A 15,792-nucleotide genomic window follows, 5' to 3' on the forward strand; every position below is an offset into this window, starting at 1 on the left:
TGATGATGCGTGCTAAACGTTGGTTAGGTTTTTCAGTTTTACAAATTAACAAGCAAGGGATTTTTTTTTAAATTAGAAATGATGTTAATTTGTCGGTCCTAAACCAAGAAGGTTTGTTGGACTAGTTTTTGAGATAGAGATAGAGTATAATATGAATTCACAAATGGTAACGATCAAAAAAATAATTATTCTTTTGCTTATTTGATAAAAAATATTTAATCCTAATAAGTAGAGGCCTCGTCGTGCAAAGCCAAGATAAGTACAATTCGCAAGATGACAGGTTAACTGTCAAATAAAAGCCAACCTGCAGAAGCTCGTAGTAACAATCTTGGGCGAGAAGAAAGGAGCAATCGCCATCATTTTCATCGTTCGCGTACCGCGTTGGTATTAAAAATTGTCTTTCTATCGATTTCACGGCCGTCGTTGTTGCGTCGGGTGTGTGTAGTGTAAAACAATCCAGTGCGTCGCAAGATCGGCTTTTCCTTGCCTTTTCTGTAGTGCTGTTTGGAGCTAGAAGGTTGAGAACATAGTGCAGATTTCACAGCACAGGCCGGGGTCTGGTGTTCGTCGTTCGGGGGTGTAGTTTGTCAACGGAACGAATAATCCAGAAGTGACCATCCTCCACCGAGCAGAAAATAGACTGCTGTGAATATTGACGACGAAGAATACGTAAACTTCCGTACGTACGCTTCGTTCGGCAAGGGTGCAGATATTTCCCGTCGACAGAACAGGAACAAGACAAGAAGTCAAAGCGCATTTAGAGAAGCAGAAAAAAGAACAAGAAAATATGGCTGCTCTGCCTCGTAGAATAATTAAAGAAACGCAACGCTTGATGCAGGAGCCTGTCCCCGGTATCAGTGCCATCCCGGATGAACAGAATGCACGTTACTTTCACGTAATCGTGTTCGGCCCGGAGGACTCGCCGTTCGAGGGCGGCCTGTTCAAGCTAGAACTGTTCCTGCCCGAGGACTACCCGATGTCTGCCCCAAAGGTGCGCTTTATTACAAAGATCTACCATCCAAACATCGACCGTCTCGGTCGAATCTGCTTAGACATTCTAAAGGACAAGTGGAGCCCGGCGCTGCAGATTCGCACGGTGCTTCTGTCGATCCAGGCACTGCTCAGCGCACCGAATCCGGACGACCCGCTGGCGAATGACGTAGCGGAGCTGTGGAAGGTGAATGAGGCCGAAGCGATCCGGAACGCGAAGGAGTGGACGCAACGATACGCGATTGTTGATAACTAGAGTCTGAACAATTTCCCTACACACAACACAGACACACAATAACTTTTATAAAAAGAAAATCCTGCTAAACGAACGATATAAATTGCAAAACAGCAAGCAGCAGCAACAGCATCAGCAACAATAGTAGCAACCAACAAAAGTAATGAAAAGAAAGGACACTTGGAGTGCTGCCGGAGGAAGTAGACGGGTGAAGGCGTGTGTGGGTGCGGGTGTGTGTGTGTGAGCCTAGGAGTATTTCTTCAAAATGTAGTATCATCATCGGGGAGGAGTAAGCTGTCAAAATCTTTAGTGCAACCATAGCAATCGAGAACGGAGGAAGACAACAAAGCAGCATCCACAACACGACGGGCAAAACATGACTATGTCGCATTGCATTGGTTTGTACATGTTTTCGTTTCCGTCGAATCACCATTACCGTCGCCGCATAGGACCTGAGAAATCGATGGGAATCGCAACGTAATATGGACGAAACAATAGGCAACACACGGAGCAGTGACGTGAACTTCAGCTGCAGGTAAACACATTAATCGATCTGGCCGACGTTTGTGGGGAGGTCACGCTAGTGGCCTTGAACAAACGAACAACAAAACATACGTACAATTTGATTTCTAATTGTACACTGCTCAGTAACGAAGCCTGCGTATGTTAGCAGTGCAATGTCAGCATTATTGTGTGTGATAATTTAGAATGAATACTTTCATTTCATGAATGTGGTATAGAACACCCAATTGCTATATCAATTGTGAATAGTATGTCAAACCCTGCAAATGTTATGGTATGGTCTTTTCTTCACTTAGAGTGGTTCTCGTATATGGTTCCAATCCAATTAAAACATCGAAAGAAGCCATACATATTTACTGCATTCTGCTTGGCATTAGAATAGAGAGCAGTTTCTACGAAGAAGAGATTAACTTGCAAAGAACTCTATGCAGGAATTTTCACAGCTGGTAGCCGAAACAAGATGAAAATCTATCGTGGGTTTTTAACTTGCGACGGCAATGAAACACACCATGATAAAAATGTAAACGTGAATTTAAACACCACAGCCATACGATATGTAACCTTATTGGAAAGCTAAATTTACAATGTCTTCAGGTGTTAATGCACTTTCGTTATCTATTCTATTTCTTTTTAGATTGCTTATATTTAATACCGTTCTTTGAGTCGAGCGTCACGAGTATGTTTATAACGTTGTTGGAAATTCGCAGCTCCTATCGACCGAAAAAACAACCAGCCAAAACTACATCGATATCTTGCATTATGCGATATGAAGGAATACACACAAGTCACACAGCGTGGTGTCACCAAAATCTCCGCTTCTACACGTCCGAGATACGGTCGATTCTTTTTATTAACATTTAAATGTTCGGCAAAAGCAGAAGAAGTAAAAATCCAATTCTGTCCTCGCCAAGTCGTGTAAAAGCACTTATTTGACACCCGGATGGTAAACTTAATTAAACACACATACACACACACACGTGCGCGCATAACAGCACCTTAAGTTATTGGAATTCTTAAATAGATGCATATGAAAAATTAAAAAAATAAACGCGTACACTAACTACTACGGCAAGCCACTATTTTCGTCACAACCGCAAAAGAAATAATGAAAGCTGAGATGAAACAAAAAAATGCTAAAGAGCAGTGGACTACGAGAGTCAGTATAATGAGGGGAGTGGGTCAATCCAAATCAAGAAAAAATTGTGAATCCTACAATGTAACAGGAACCAAGCGATTGTGCTGTCCGTTGAAGTAAACAAGTTAATATTCGAATTGCGCCCCCTTCTCCCAGGAAACAAAAATGCATTCTAAGTAAAACAAAATCTATTAAAAACACGAACAAAAAAAAACGCAACTCACACGCAAAACACTACGGAAACAATTGTATATTAGAATGAGGATTAAACATAATTGAAGGAAAATCTAAACCGATTATGTATGACGGACGGAAAATATTGAGAAATGATGCAAATATTATTGTTACTCCATTGCGTTCGTCCGATAACGTTTTCAGTACTCGTTTACAATAAATGTTTTTAGTTTAGTAGATATAGCAAACATGCCTTCCCACTGCTTTTTTTGTTGTGCAGCATGAAATAATTATCAAAGAGTTTAAAATTCAAGGCGTTACCGCCCATTGAGCTGTTTTCATTGACTTGATAATGGGGTTTGGGAAACTGGCAACTGGTTTTGGAATATAAAAGTCTCCACTTTCACTGATCACTTCAGTTCAGTTGTAAGTGAAGAACGAATGAACAATCGAAAAGCCGGCACGAAAGATATGTTGTTCAACCAAATATCCCTGTTCTTGATCTACGGTTTAATGTTCGTAACGAGCCTTCGGGGAGTTGCATCGGAAGACGCCGATGCATTTCCTGATGCGACTTGGCGTGTAATCGGTGGTACCGATGCCGTTGAAGGAACAGCACCGTATCAGGTTTCGTTACAGCATAATGGCAAACATTTCTGCGGCGGTTCCATCGTCGGTGACCGGTGGGTGCTAACGGCGGCACATTGTACCCGAGAGTAAGTATCGGGAATTGCTAAATAAAAACGTGTTGACACACAGTTAATTTGTTTTTAGCCTTCAGGTGGAAAACACCACGATCCTTGCTGGTACAAACAATTTAGGAAAGGGTGGCAAAAACTATACTATTGATCGTGTAATTCCGCATAGTCGGTAGGTTGAAGAAACAGTCCATTCGAAAGCGTAGAAATTAGGTGGTATATTAAGGTTTTCTTAATTAAGATTCGGGTACCCGTTGTACGCCAACGATATCGCATTGATTCGACTGTCCACCCGCGTGACCTACGATGAGCACGTGAAGCGGATAGATTATTCTGAACAGCACGTGCCGGAAAATGCCACCGTGACGCTGGTCGGTTGGGGATACCACATGTACAAAGAGAACCGGCGAGGACTCTCACCGATCCTACAAACCATCGACTTACGCACCTTGACGCTGGACGCCTGCCGCCAGCAGTACAGGGACACCCCGCTGGGCAACTACATTGACGTTGGTCATTTGTGCACCTTCACGATGAAGGGCGAGGGTGCGTGTAAGGTAAGTGTGAGGGTGGTGACTTTCTTACCGTATTTGTAAAGCAATCGTTTTGTTCGACCAGGGTGATTCTGGAGGTGCCTTGATCTGGGAGGGAAAGCAAGTTGCCCTTGTCAATCTGGGTATTCCGTGCGCCAGAGGGTATCCGGATGTTCATGCGCGAATTTCTTACTACCACGATTGGATTCGCACGACGATTGCGAATAATAGTGAGGGTGATGAGTAAGGAAACTATCTACGAGTATAAAAGTCAAATAAACGGGATTCTGTTATTTCACAAACCATGCTCATCGTTTCACTACGAACGGAAATTGGATTCACACTTTTTAAAACATTTTCTGAAATATGGATTTGCTAACGTTAAACCACACAAAAACCAACATTGTTATATGCTGTTCTATCTAATTTCCATACATCATGAAGTACCTCGTTAACCTGCACGTTCCAGGCATTAATATGTGACCGAACGACGTTTCCCTTTAAAGACATAAAATACTTACACTAATTTTACGAGAATGTTATGAGCTTTACAATGAAATAGTTGTGCACCTGACCGTTGGGTTAGTATAAATGTAACTCTCCAAACACCCAAACCTAACAGTCTTTGCTACGTGGTCGTCGAACCGAGTGTAAAGAAACCTAAAATGTTGAAACTAATCATAGTGACGTTGTTGTTGGTTGGCGGAGGAATGGCAAATGAAGATCGTCAGGAGCATCTTCAAGAGCAAATTTTTGTAGAACCATACCACGTGTCGCTACAGGAGAATGGTAAAGTTAAATGTTCCGGTAGTATCGTGGATAGGCGTTGGATTCTTACCTCGGCGTTTTGTGTGGATCGGTAAGGAAAACCTATTGTTTCGACCTACAAGCAGGTGTTTATAATAAGATTTATATTTTCTACAAGGGTGTCTATACCGAATACAACCGTTTCGGTTGGAAGAAGCAACATAATTGACTTCGGTGGCATACCTTATGCCATCGATCGGGCAATAAAGCATAGTCGGTAAGTGAAAACTGAGAGAGTAATAGATCTGATGCTGACCGTACTGTTGTCTCGCGTTCAACAAAACAAAAAATCTTTAAAATGCTCGTAGCTTCAGCCAATCGCGAAATGTCAACAATATCGCATTGATTCGGCTCGCGCAACCGTTGGCTTACAATCGTTTCGTTTCCAACATCACATACTACGATAAATACGTCCCGGACAACGCTACGCTTACGATTGTGGTTGGTGAATTTACGCCCACATGGAACACCACCAACGTGCGAAACCTACCGGAAGCAGAATGTTTGGATCGGTATAAATTTCCGTACATCGAGTTTGGCCACCTGTGCACAGTATCAGCACAAAATGTCGGATCCTGCCAGGTAAGGTTATACTATTCCGTCAATAGTCCCTTCTGATACCCTGTCCCATTTATTTCCTTAAACATTTTCCGTTTTCTTAACAGGGCCGAAAGGGCGGTGCTGTAACATGGCAAAGAAAATTAGTGGCTGTTTTCAACAGCCCATATGGACCCTGTAGCTCCTTCTATCAACGCCAGCCAGACGTGCATGCGCGAGTGTCTTACTACCACGATTGGATTCGGACAACGATGGAGAACAACAGTGACGAGCCATCATCAGATGTTCATGTTTAATCGGATCTAGGTTTGAGGTGTACGACAATATGTTCGACCGGTTACAAATTTCAGTCAGATATATTATTCATGTTAAAAGCGGATAGTGTCTTTCCAGAATAAAAATGGTCGATTACACGAATCGGTAACACTGTAATCCTGTACATTTGTTTCCTAGCTTAATGAATTTTGGGTTTTCTACTTGATGTTCAACATCAAGTGAACAAATCAACATTTGTTTTAAACACCTTCAAGTGTTCCATTCTTTCACTATAAATGGTCAGTACAAGTTTAAGTACAAGTATATGTTAAGAAACAGTTTATTCGTAAGCCTTACTTTACCTTCAGACTCACCTAACGGAAGGCGGGGGGCGGCTCACGGGTGAACACTGAACGGATAGGTTACAAGCAATGGGACCATTCGTAGCTCCTTCCCGCTAATTGTCACTTTGACCGATAATGAGCAACACGTTGGACAGCAGGTGCAGATAATCTTCCTCCACCAGTTGTACGTACGATAACCCGGTGTAGCGTGGTTCTTCCGGCTCTAAGAATATCGGTTCGTCTTCCGGCTCTAGGAAGGCCATACTTTTCGCATCGTCATCCATCGCCTGGTCGTCGAACATGACCCGTTTAGCCGAAGCCGAAGGTGACGGTTTCAGGATTCCTCGTAGCATCGGCGTGGAAGGACTGCCCCTGGTGCCACTCGGGGAAGGCTGTTCCGCGGTTGTTTGATGCTGTCGATGCTGCAAGTGCATCTTTCGGACCACGTTTATGCGCATCGAGTTTTTGCTAGTGGACGATAGCTTTCTTCCTGGCTGTTGGCCTTCTTTCGCACCGGAGTAGCTGGGAGCGGTGTCCATCGCGTCGTTCGCATAGTCGGTATCGTTGTAGATCGGTACGGCACCGTGTTTTTTGCGCGCTAGAATGCTCTTCGCGTCCTTTAGGATGCGTTTCTTCACGAAGTCGTGAAATATCAGCAGTTCCGTGCTAAGTTCCCGCTTGATCAGCTGCTTCTCCCGCTGGGACAGATTGGCGTCCTTGAGCGCGAGTAAGCTTTGCGATGCGAGAAGTGTTAGGACGACCTCCAGTCCGCCAATGCACAGCTTCGAGTCCATATGGGACAGCAGCTCGTTGGACAGCGTGATGGCATTGGTGGAGGTGTAGCTGGAGACACTCGTCATCGAGAGGGTTTTTGCAAACTGCGTTCGCTTACCCCGAGATGCCACGGGTGACGAAGGGGACAGCGTGTCACCCAGTGCCACCCGGCCCGCTCTCGAGGAGGACCTCACAATGCTACCGTCCATTACATCCTGTTCATCGGGGGCATTCTCGTTGGTCGGAAGTTCATTCAACGGGGTTTCCGTGAACACATAATGTTGCTGTAAGGCGGAAAAGCGGAGTTGAGAGAATTAATCAAATGTCGTGAACGGTCCTTGCAACGGTGTTACCTACCAAGTTCAACACTTTTGTAAAGATGCCAACGGCCTGCAGCAACGAACCGAAACTAAGCTGCGAGTAGTTGTCGGTACTGATCTTTGGCGCACCGAACTGTATCTCGATCAAGGGTGTCCACTGGCTCGGAATGAAATCCACACTACACAGGAGCGTAAGCAGGGGCGGGCTGTAGAGCAACAAACACCTGGTGCACAGTGTCACGATCTCGATTAGATTGTTCATCGCACCCACCAGCTCGTCCGAGGTGTCGAGCATCGGGTCCATGTCCAGCTCGGGTAGGATGAAGCTGCTATTGTCGGCCGCACCCGTCGTCAGCCGTTTCAATATTTTCGGCCGGTACAGCAAGGATATGGTATGGTCGAGCAATATCTGTGTGCAACGCTGTGAAAAGCGAAATAGTCGAAGAAAGATATAAATTAAAAGGTCGTGAATTCATGATAATGGATGCGATGAGAGAAAATACCGTACTCGGGTTATTAAGAGCTCGATCTCGGCATTCACTTACCATCAGATTCAGCATACTCTGGGAGTGCTCGAGGCGCCATTCTTTATCGTACTGCATCATCGTGCAGAGCAGTGTCAGTGTTTCGCGTATTAGAACGACCGCGTTCGGTTCGAGCGATTGTTTGGCAAGCATCAGCGAGTCCATGAGGTACTCCTCGTGAATGCCGACGAAGAATATCGCATCCCGCAGAAACCGGTAACCATGCTTGGCCAGCAGCAAACGTACCAGTTCAATTCCCTTGGAGTAGATTGGCCACCAATCCTGCGTTTGCCACTGTTGGTGAGTTTCCTGAAAAATAACAACAACGGGCATATTGAGAAAACCCGATTCTTGGAACCGATTTATCTTTTTTCCATCCACCTACATTGGCGCTAACGAAGGGACGCTGTAGGAGCTCCTTGGGCGGCAACAATTTGAGCCAAAGATAGTCCCCAACGTCGCTGAAGAGCAACTCTTCCGAGCACCCGCTCTCCGCCAGGAGGTTCAACAGGTTCAGCAGCTCCATGGCAAGCTTCCGTCGATCGTACTCGGGTAGCACCGTACCGGTGATGCTTAGCAGCCGCTGGAACAGTTTCCCTCTCACCAACCAACCCACCCACCCGCGGGAACTGATCGACTGCGGTCTGTCCACGTCCGGATGATCTAGGCTAATGATGAGCTGCTTCAGCAAATTGATCGCGAGCAGCAAGGAATTGTACTGCCTTTCGCCGCTCGCATCACTGGGCTTTTTCGCCTTCAGACCATTCGCTTGGAGAGCCATTTCGAGGGTGTATATCTCCTCGCCGGCGATTGTGACCGCGGAACGGGTGAATTCGGCCGCGATTGGTCCATTTTGCTGCAGCCGATCGGACTGCAGCTCTATGATCTTGATTGCGGTTGCCAGCAGTGCTTCCCGGGCACGCTGGTGAATGTCCGCGTACGACACAGCTAGCAGACTTAGCAGCGTATCCGTTTGCCCTAGCATCCGGTCGTCCTTGGTCGTGTCGTCGGTGAACTTGTGGTCAAAGTCCGACAGCACGATCAAGTACAGCTCGGACAGTACGATCAGTGGGCGCAGGTCCTGTATCTGCTTGATACGGTCCACCAGTACCACAAGCAGCCGCTCTGCGAGGTACACTTTACAGCGCTCGTGAATGGCAATGGTTGGTTCCTTCTTGCGCAAGATCAGCACCATGAGATCCTTGAACGATTGCAGCCGCCCAAGCCAGTCAGGTGTTTGCTCGTAGTCGTCGCACCACGAGGTGGAACTTGCAGATGTCGTTAGGCTCGCTTCGTGTCCATCGCTTTGCTCACTCAAATTCGCTGCGAGCGTTGTTTCGTTCGGTAAATCCAGCACCGTATCGACCCACCGCGAGAATACGCTCTGCGTTTGGGTAAACCGCTCGAACACCTTCACCAACTCCGGATCCATCCTGGAACCACCAGCTGCCGGACTGACGCGGAACAACTCGATTCCGAGTATATTGAAGAGCTGACTGTACGAGCGCACGTTGGTCGCGATCTGCTCACTGAACAGTGGATTGCAGAGTGAGGGCCAGAAGCTTGGTTTTTGCAGCAGCCCACTTACCAGCGCCTGCATGTTGTTTTTCCACAGCGCATGAAACAAGGACATGATGCGCGACAACAGCGGACTGGCGAGTTTGCTCGGATCGGCCGAAATCGCCTCCAGGAACTCCTCCATGTACGTCGGCACACCGGCGTTCATCATCGTTTTCGGCCGGCCTTTTCCTACGCCCGTCATGGCATCCTTACAACCTCCGCCGAGCAGTAACCGTCGGTCACGCTTACCGTAGTTCACCTTGAAGAACGCCTCCGTCAGTCCCGGCTGCTTGTGGACGCACGCTTCGACAAACTCCAGCACGGCCAGCTTCAGATCGTCGCTTTCGATCGCGTCGTGCAGCCGCTCGAGGAATGTGTGCCGGATCTGGTCCGGTTCCATATCGAGGCAAGCCAGCAGCGACATACGAAACTCGATGGCGAACCGTCGAAGCAGGCGACAGGAAAGAATGGGCAGCCGTGGATTGAAGATGTTGCTCATGTACCCCGTTACCATGGGAATGATGCGCAGCGTGTCGCGCTGCTTCGGCTGTGTGTAGATCGCAGACTCCAGCGGTGAAAGGTCGTACTCGTGGATGTGCTTTTTCAGCTTTAAAATTTGCATCAAGATCGTCATCGAGTACTGAATCATCAGGTTGAGCTGCTGCTCCGGGACCAGCATCCAGTTCGGCTCGCGTTCCATCACCGCCTGCAGGTACCCATTGCCGAGGCCGACGATTTTCAGCAGCACCATCCCATTGTCCCGATTCAGCAGGCTGTAAATGCACACATCGCGCAAAACGCGCCGTGCGAAATCGCCCCGCAGCTTGTCCTCGCTCAGCTGCAGGATGTCGTAGATGTACTGCACCACGAACACCATCACCCGGTACCGGTCGGAGCCGGTTTCGTACCGCCAGTTGTTCGCGTGTGGTAGCACTTCGCGCAGGAGAAATATGGCACCCGGTAGCTCAACGCCGAACACATTGTCCCGTCCCAGCTTGGTGTACGTGCGGAGGAAGTTAAAGTACGCCAGCAGTATCGGATAGCGGCCGGCGTTTCTCTCCACATTCATCAGGTAGTATCCGATGAGGCTCGAATCGTAGCCTACTCCGTTCGCGTAATCCTGATAGCTAAGGTTGGCGTTGTTCACCGACGGAAGTATGTTCAGGTTGATGATGCGTGTGTAGATTTCCTGCTCGAACAGTGGCACAAGGGCAGCGCAAACATTCAAGCACTGCACCAGCAAATCGAGCGGTGGATTGGGGATGGATTTAAACTTCAGCAGCACGTCGAACACCATCTCCGTCGGGTGGACCATTTCGGAGGAGATGTCATGCGGTTGCTGGATCCGTTTAACGGCCACCGCCAGATACTTCAGCCCGGTGGCAATTCGCTGCACGCGATCGGAGTTAAGCGTGCTCATGTCTGCCGCATCCTGCAGTAGTTCGTTGATTTCATGATGCAAGGCGTTGAAGTAATTGTACCGCGTGCGGAAATGAATGTACGTTTTCTGCCCGTGTACGTCACGCACGATCAACTTCGTCCCACGGGGAATGCTGAAATTGATCTTTCGTGATGGTGTGTACTCCCTGCACAGGACAAACTCATCGTCGTTCGTGCTGGAAGCCTTGCGCACCTCGTATCGATCGGCACCGCTGTAGAGCTCGGTGTACACGGGTAGATTTTCCAGCAACCCCTGGATGTAGGCGTTTTGTGTGGAACCAGCCGTGGCCAGCGCGTACGAAACCTTCGAGAGGGGCATAAACTCTACCGGAAATTGTTCCAAGCTGATATTGAACAGTGCTCTTATGGGATGATCTTCTGTCTTGCAAAACTCCGTCGCTATCGTTGGTGAGGTTAGGAGTTCCGCAAGCAGATCGTATATTTTACTATGATGCGCAATCGATTCGTCCGCGTCGAATAGTTGGCACAGAAAACCGAGATGATTGAAGACAGATTTCCGAACAATCCTCGATAGCAAACTTTGATCCTTGAACATCGGATGCGAGACGATCGCATGCATGTACTCAAATACACCCAGTTTAACCGCACGAGAGCCCAGCTGCTGGTAACGCCTCGTGGCGTCTTCATCCTCCACGGTATGCTGAAGACGAAAGTTGAACAACATCCACACGAGCAACAGGGGTCCATGCTCGACGAACTGATGCAATGACACGATTGGTGCATCGAGCGCGGCCACGACTTTCTCGATCCATTCAGCGTCGTCGAATTTATCGGAAAGATCGAGCGTTCGAAAGACAAGCGCTAGCTCATTGTACGTAATCCGTTTGACCAGCTCTAGGTGAATTTCCGACCCAGGGTCCAGGTGGTCCTGCTGCTTGCCAAATGAGTGCTCTCGGAAGAGCTTGAACAATTGATCCAACTCCTCCGGACTGATGCCGCTGTAGTGCACGATGAGTAGAAGAATGTGCAATACTTCGTTTGTCTCCCGCAGCCGTCGTTCCGCACACACCACCTTCGATTGGTGGTGCATAATATCATTCGGTGACGTTTTCTGGGCGTTCACTGAATCAACAATTAGGTACTTCAGTTGCGCAAGATATGACTTCCGCAGCGCTGGCAGGCCAATCTTTTCCACCACCTCACGATATTCCTTAGAGTATGGGTGGCTTCCGGAGTGGAAATACTCCAGCAGATTTTTCACCACTTTGAGCAACGCCATACGCTCGATCGTATGATACGTCCAGATGTCGTGGAGTAGCTTTACCATCGAGGTTTCCGCGGAAATGTACTCGGCCAACGCTGTGGCAGCACCGCGGTACTCGTTTACTAAATAGAAACACAATATCTGCCATGACTGGATGGCGTCAATGTCCTGCAACGAAAGTGTAATAAGAGTAATTAGTACAGCTTTGCACTTCTATACACATTTGCTAACGACCTACCAAATATTGGTGCAACTTATTCGCAAACGGTTGAAGCTTCAACTGATTTCGGTCTTTAATAATTTTCTGTAACTTATCTTCCGACTCCTTACTGGGCTTTTTATACTGAAGTAAACCATCCACCAGCTCTTTCGAAACTTGCAGTAACTTTTCTTTAACATCCGCATTGGGTGTACCGTAGTGTATTCCTGAAACAAATTGCCAAAGCTTTTTCCATTGGCTAGGGAACGAAAAAAAGAAACCGAAGCATAGCGGCAACGAGGTTATGTCGATGTAAACAATGCCAAGTGGTGCGCATTTTCGGCCCACTCTGGAGAGGTATGCAAAGCATTCGACAACTTACATCACATCTCCATTGATATCATCCATTTCTACTATTAAACTGTATGATGAACGAATTTGGAACTCGTTTTATAACTACTTTACTGCAACTTTTGATACAAATCGCAGACTTCGGTTGATTCCCAAATTTACCGCTTTTGTGTTGTGACAGTTGATAGAAAGTGCCTAATGGTTTTCTACTTCTGTGTAGAAATAACTTCCATGAAAATAGCCATAAAACTATCTGTTACGATTGGAAAACTACGCAAATTTAATACCGACCCGTCTTAGTCATAATTCTTCTAATTTATTGGTTGGTTTTAAACCAAATTGAACTTGTGAGCCCGATTTTTTTCAAATTTTTCATTTTCTATTAATCTTGAGTTGCATAGCCAAACCCATAAGCAAATGGAATTTTTCATAATATGACGGCATGATCTGTTTGTGTTCAGAAATTACAAACGGAAAACAGAGATAGGAAATATTCCTTGATTCAGTCGCAACCTCGCACATTGCGTAGACTGTGGCAGATTGCAAAAATCCAAAACAAGGTCAGCTGTCAGTGAGCTGTCCATTGTTCTGAAACGAATTTTAATTGATTTTGATTAGCTGCTCATCCCGCAGAACGAAATTTGTGATCGTTACCGATGCAGGGGACGAAAAAGCTTCTTTTGCAAACATAATTAATCGATTAAAGCATCAATACGGGTGTTGGTAGTATCGCTAAAGTGGTGATAACAATGTCGTCAAAGATTTTCTGTGACAAAACGCTGCTGAAACGAACGTGCTAGTGATAATGGGGCACTCCAGAGACAGGCGGTGAATGTTGCTACTACATCCGATACGCTTGGTGGGAAGTGGCGATGTGATATCAGTTGACCAGCGTGGTGTGGTGTTAAATCTCTGATAAGGAAAGGCATAACCAAAGCGCGGACGGAGTTTGAGAATCTATTCCTCAATGGCTCAACCATTTACCTGGTAAGACAAAATGGAAGGTTTCAAAACAGTTTATTTATATCGCATTAACTCGTTAGCAATTAACGATCTCGCATGAGAAAATGGGGTATCTAGCAGGTCGTAAAACTAAATCAACTTGACATTGTTCCTGCCACCGTCCCATCGTCACCCCATCATCTATGCTCAATCAAAGCTTCATCCGTGTGCAGTTTTTGTTTACTTTTACTGCAAAATAAACTACAATGCCCCGTTGGCGCATGCACAGACGTAAACGGGTCGCCAGACGGGTGTTGACGGAAAGGCGCAAGGTTCAAAACTCTGGCAGCAAATATTTGACCAGTAAATTGGTTCTGGTTGTCAACCCCCCCATCTGAGAGGCGCCCTTTTCCGTAGCTTAAACGATGGTGCCGTGGGCTCTATGGGCAGTCGCGGTTGCCTGGCAGCCAATTTAGCTGTTGGCGTTCACCTAAATCGATGGTAATTGATGATGGCGACAGTCGCGCCGTTAGAGTCAAGGGAGAGGGCTGCGGTCACAACCATCGAACGCTTCCTACTAGCAATCGCTGTATTCGTTTCTCCTTTTCTAATGTTATTCTTTTAATCCCTTTGCTACTTTGTTATCTGATGGCGGAAGAACTGTATAGATTAAATGTAAATGAAAAACATGAACCAAGCTGCAATGAGGTGTTTTAATATTTTAAATTCCAACTGGTTCATAGACGTGCACCCTTGAACAGCACGATGGCTTCACCTTGTTCGGCTTGGCCAAATGGCCACATTCTGTTGACATAACGAAACGTGTACGGTCACGTGGTTAATATGGTAACTTCTTTTCGCTGCAGGTTTCCCGTGAACCACCTTGGGAATGCCAAGAACAATGAGCGACTGCAAAAGTCCTACGAATACCCGTCCTCGGTACCATTGTGTTCAGCGAATGATGTGCAACTTCGATTTCTCTGCCCGGATGATCTCGAGGAGGTGCGCACCTTATGTCAGGACTGGTTCCCGATCGACTACCCGCTATCGTGGTACGTGGACATAACGTCCAGCACGCGATTTTACGCCCTAGCCGCGGTGTACAATTTCAGTATCATTGGATTGATAGTGGCCGAAATAAAATCGTACAACAAACTCAACAAAGAGGTAAACAAATTAAAACATTTTTTTCCTTTCTGACATACATTTTAATGGCTTTTCCTTCGCTTCACTAAAGGATCGAGGCATTCTTCCGGAATCCATGGGACGTGATGCAGAGATTGGATACATTCTATCGCTCGGCGTGCACCGAAAGTACCGCCAGAACGGTATCGGGTCACTGCTGCTCGACTCCCTCATCAACCACCTCACGACCGCCGAGCGGCACAAGGTGAAGGCTATTTTTCTGCACGTGTTAACCACCAACCGGACCGCCATACTTTTCTACGAACGAAGGGGGTAGGTAAACGGGGTATCGGGTGGAAGACGGGATTTGCTTAAAAATGTCGTTTAATTTTATCGATTCCACAGGTTCGTTCTTCATTCCTTTCTGCCTTACTACTACTCAATACGAGGGAAGTGTAAAGATGGTTTCACATACGTCTCCTACATCAACGGTGGCCACTCTCCGTGGAGTTTATAATATCCTTTTCAAGCACAACATTTACAAACTGCCTTAAATATTAAGCTTTCATTGTAATCTAAACATTCATTGAAAGCTGCTCTAGCCAAAAGCAAAATATCTCCTTAACCACCAACTTTACCGATTATTTGAAGTACTGGTGCTCGCAGATCCTAACTGCCGGAGGTCTTTGCCCGTGGATCTGTGGTCGGATGCGAACGGCCTTTCGCTGGGTATGCTATCGTACGGTCGGCCGCTTCAACCTCCAGCAGGACGACTAGCTTCAGCCAGGAGCGCAGGATAATTTTGCCTACTCTGTTTGATTTTAGCCTACTGTGTTTTATAAATGTTTCCGGTTGAACCTGTTTTACCATTTCTTGCCCTAAAAGAAGGATCACCGTGGGAAGATCGTAGCATCGGTATATGTCGTACGATAACGACATAATAGATTTTATAAAAAAAAACTATGATAAAAGACAAAAAGGAACAGTCTAACGCGCTCAACAAACGGATCATCAGTAGATTGGTATTATTATTTTAATCCTCACCTCACCACGTTTATGTTATTTGTTTGTTAAAGATCTC

General features: G+C 46.5%; 4 protein-coding genes across 4 annotated transcripts; 3 read left to right on the forward strand and 1 right to left on the reverse strand.

Moving 5' to 3' along the window:
* Positions 1–345: 345 nt before the first annotated feature.
* LOC131282981 (ubiquitin-conjugating enzyme E2 N) lies at positions 346–3,174 on the forward strand. The gene is made up of 2 exons (XM_058312538.1): positions 346–1,760; positions 2,382–3,174. The coding sequence occupies exon 1, from the start codon at positions 788–790 to the stop codon at positions 1,244–1,246; it is 459 nt and encodes a 152-aa protein (XP_058168521.1). The 5' UTR covers positions 346–787; the 3' UTR covers positions 1,247–1,760; positions 2,382–3,174.
* Positions 3,175–3,527: 353 nt separating this feature from the next.
* Positions 3,528–5,948, forward strand: LOC131294138 (polyserase-2-like). The gene is made up of 7 exons (XM_058322183.1): positions 3,528–3,772; positions 3,831–3,926; positions 3,996–4,311; positions 4,373–4,530; positions 4,910–5,146; positions 5,403–5,676; positions 5,760–5,948. Exons 1-7 carry the CDS (start codon positions 3,528–3,530, stop codon positions 5,946–5,948), a joined length of 1,515 nt encoding a protein of 504 aa, XP_058178166.1.
* A 399-nt stretch (positions 5,949–6,347) lies between these two features.
* On the reverse strand, positions 6,348–12,701 carry LOC131285603 (nucleoporin Nup188). Its single transcript, XM_058314467.1, has 6 exons — positions 12,676–12,701; positions 12,333–12,552; positions 8,255–12,262; positions 7,891–8,178; positions 7,383–7,766; positions 6,348–7,309 (listed from the first exon to the last, which is right to left on the reverse strand). The coding sequence occupies exons 1-6, from the start codon at positions 12,699–12,701 to the stop codon at positions 6,365–6,367; spliced, it is 5,871 nt and encodes a 1,956-aa protein (XP_058170450.1). The 3' UTR covers positions 6,348–6,364.
* Positions 12,702–13,231: 530 nt separating this feature from the next.
* Positions 13,232–15,451, forward strand: LOC131281858 (N-alpha-acetyltransferase 60). The gene is made up of 4 exons (XM_058311215.1): positions 13,232–13,631; positions 14,453–14,753; positions 14,824–15,044; positions 15,117–15,451. Exons 1-4 carry the CDS (start codon positions 13,612–13,614, stop codon positions 15,226–15,228), a joined length of 654 nt encoding a protein of 217 aa, XP_058167198.1. The 5' UTR covers positions 13,232–13,611; the 3' UTR covers positions 15,229–15,451.
* The last annotated feature ends 341 nt before the right edge of the window (positions 15,452–15,792 follow it).

The sequence above is a fragment of the Anopheles ziemanni genome, chromosome 2 (genome assembly GCF_943734765.1).
Source record: "Anopheles ziemanni chromosome 2, idAnoZiCoDA_A2_x.2, whole genome shotgun sequence".
Classification (NCBI taxonomy): Eukaryota; Metazoa; Arthropoda; class Insecta; order Diptera; family Culicidae; genus Anopheles; species Anopheles ziemanni.

Excerpts from the sequence above, each read along its gene's own strand:
- LOC131282981 (XM_058312538.1), top strand. The coding sequence starts at position 788 with ATGGCTGCTCTGCCTCGTAGAATAATTAAAGAAACGCAACGCTTGATG.
- LOC131294138 (XM_058322183.1), top strand. The coding sequence starts at position 3,528 with ATGTTGTTCAACCAAATATCCCTGTTCTTGATCTACGGTTTAATGTTC. Across the intron at positions 3,927-3,995 it reads CGTGTAATTCCGCATAGTCG|ATTCGGGTACCCGTTGTACG; the intron begins GTAGGTTGAAGA and ends TTCTTAATTAAG. Across the intron at positions 5,147-5,402 it reads TCGGCGTTTTGTGTGGATCG|CTTCAGCCAATCGCGAAATG; the intron begins GTAAGGAAAACC and ends AAATGCTCGTAG.
- LOC131285603 (XM_058314467.1), bottom strand. The coding sequence starts at position 12,701 with ATGGATGATATCAATGGAGATGTGAT. Across the intron at positions 7,767-7,890 it reads AGAGTATGCTGAATCTGATG|CGTTGCACACAGATATTGCT; the intron begins GTAAGTGAATGC and ends CGCTTTTCACAG. Across the intron at positions 7,310-7,382 it reads TTACAAAAGTGTTGAACTTG|CAACATTATGTGTTCACGGA; the intron begins GTAGGTAACACC and ends TCCGCCTTACAG.
- LOC131281858 (XM_058311215.1), top strand. The coding sequence starts at position 13,612 with ATGGCTCAACCATTTACCTG. Across the intron at positions 13,632-14,452 it reads ATGGCTCAACCATTTACCTG|GTTTCCCGTGAACCACCTTG; the intron begins GTAAGACAAAAT and ends TTTTCGCTGCAG. Across the intron at positions 14,754-14,823 it reads ACAACAAACTCAACAAAGAG|GATCGAGGCATTCTTCCGGA; the intron begins GTAAACAAATTA and ends GCTTCACTAAAG.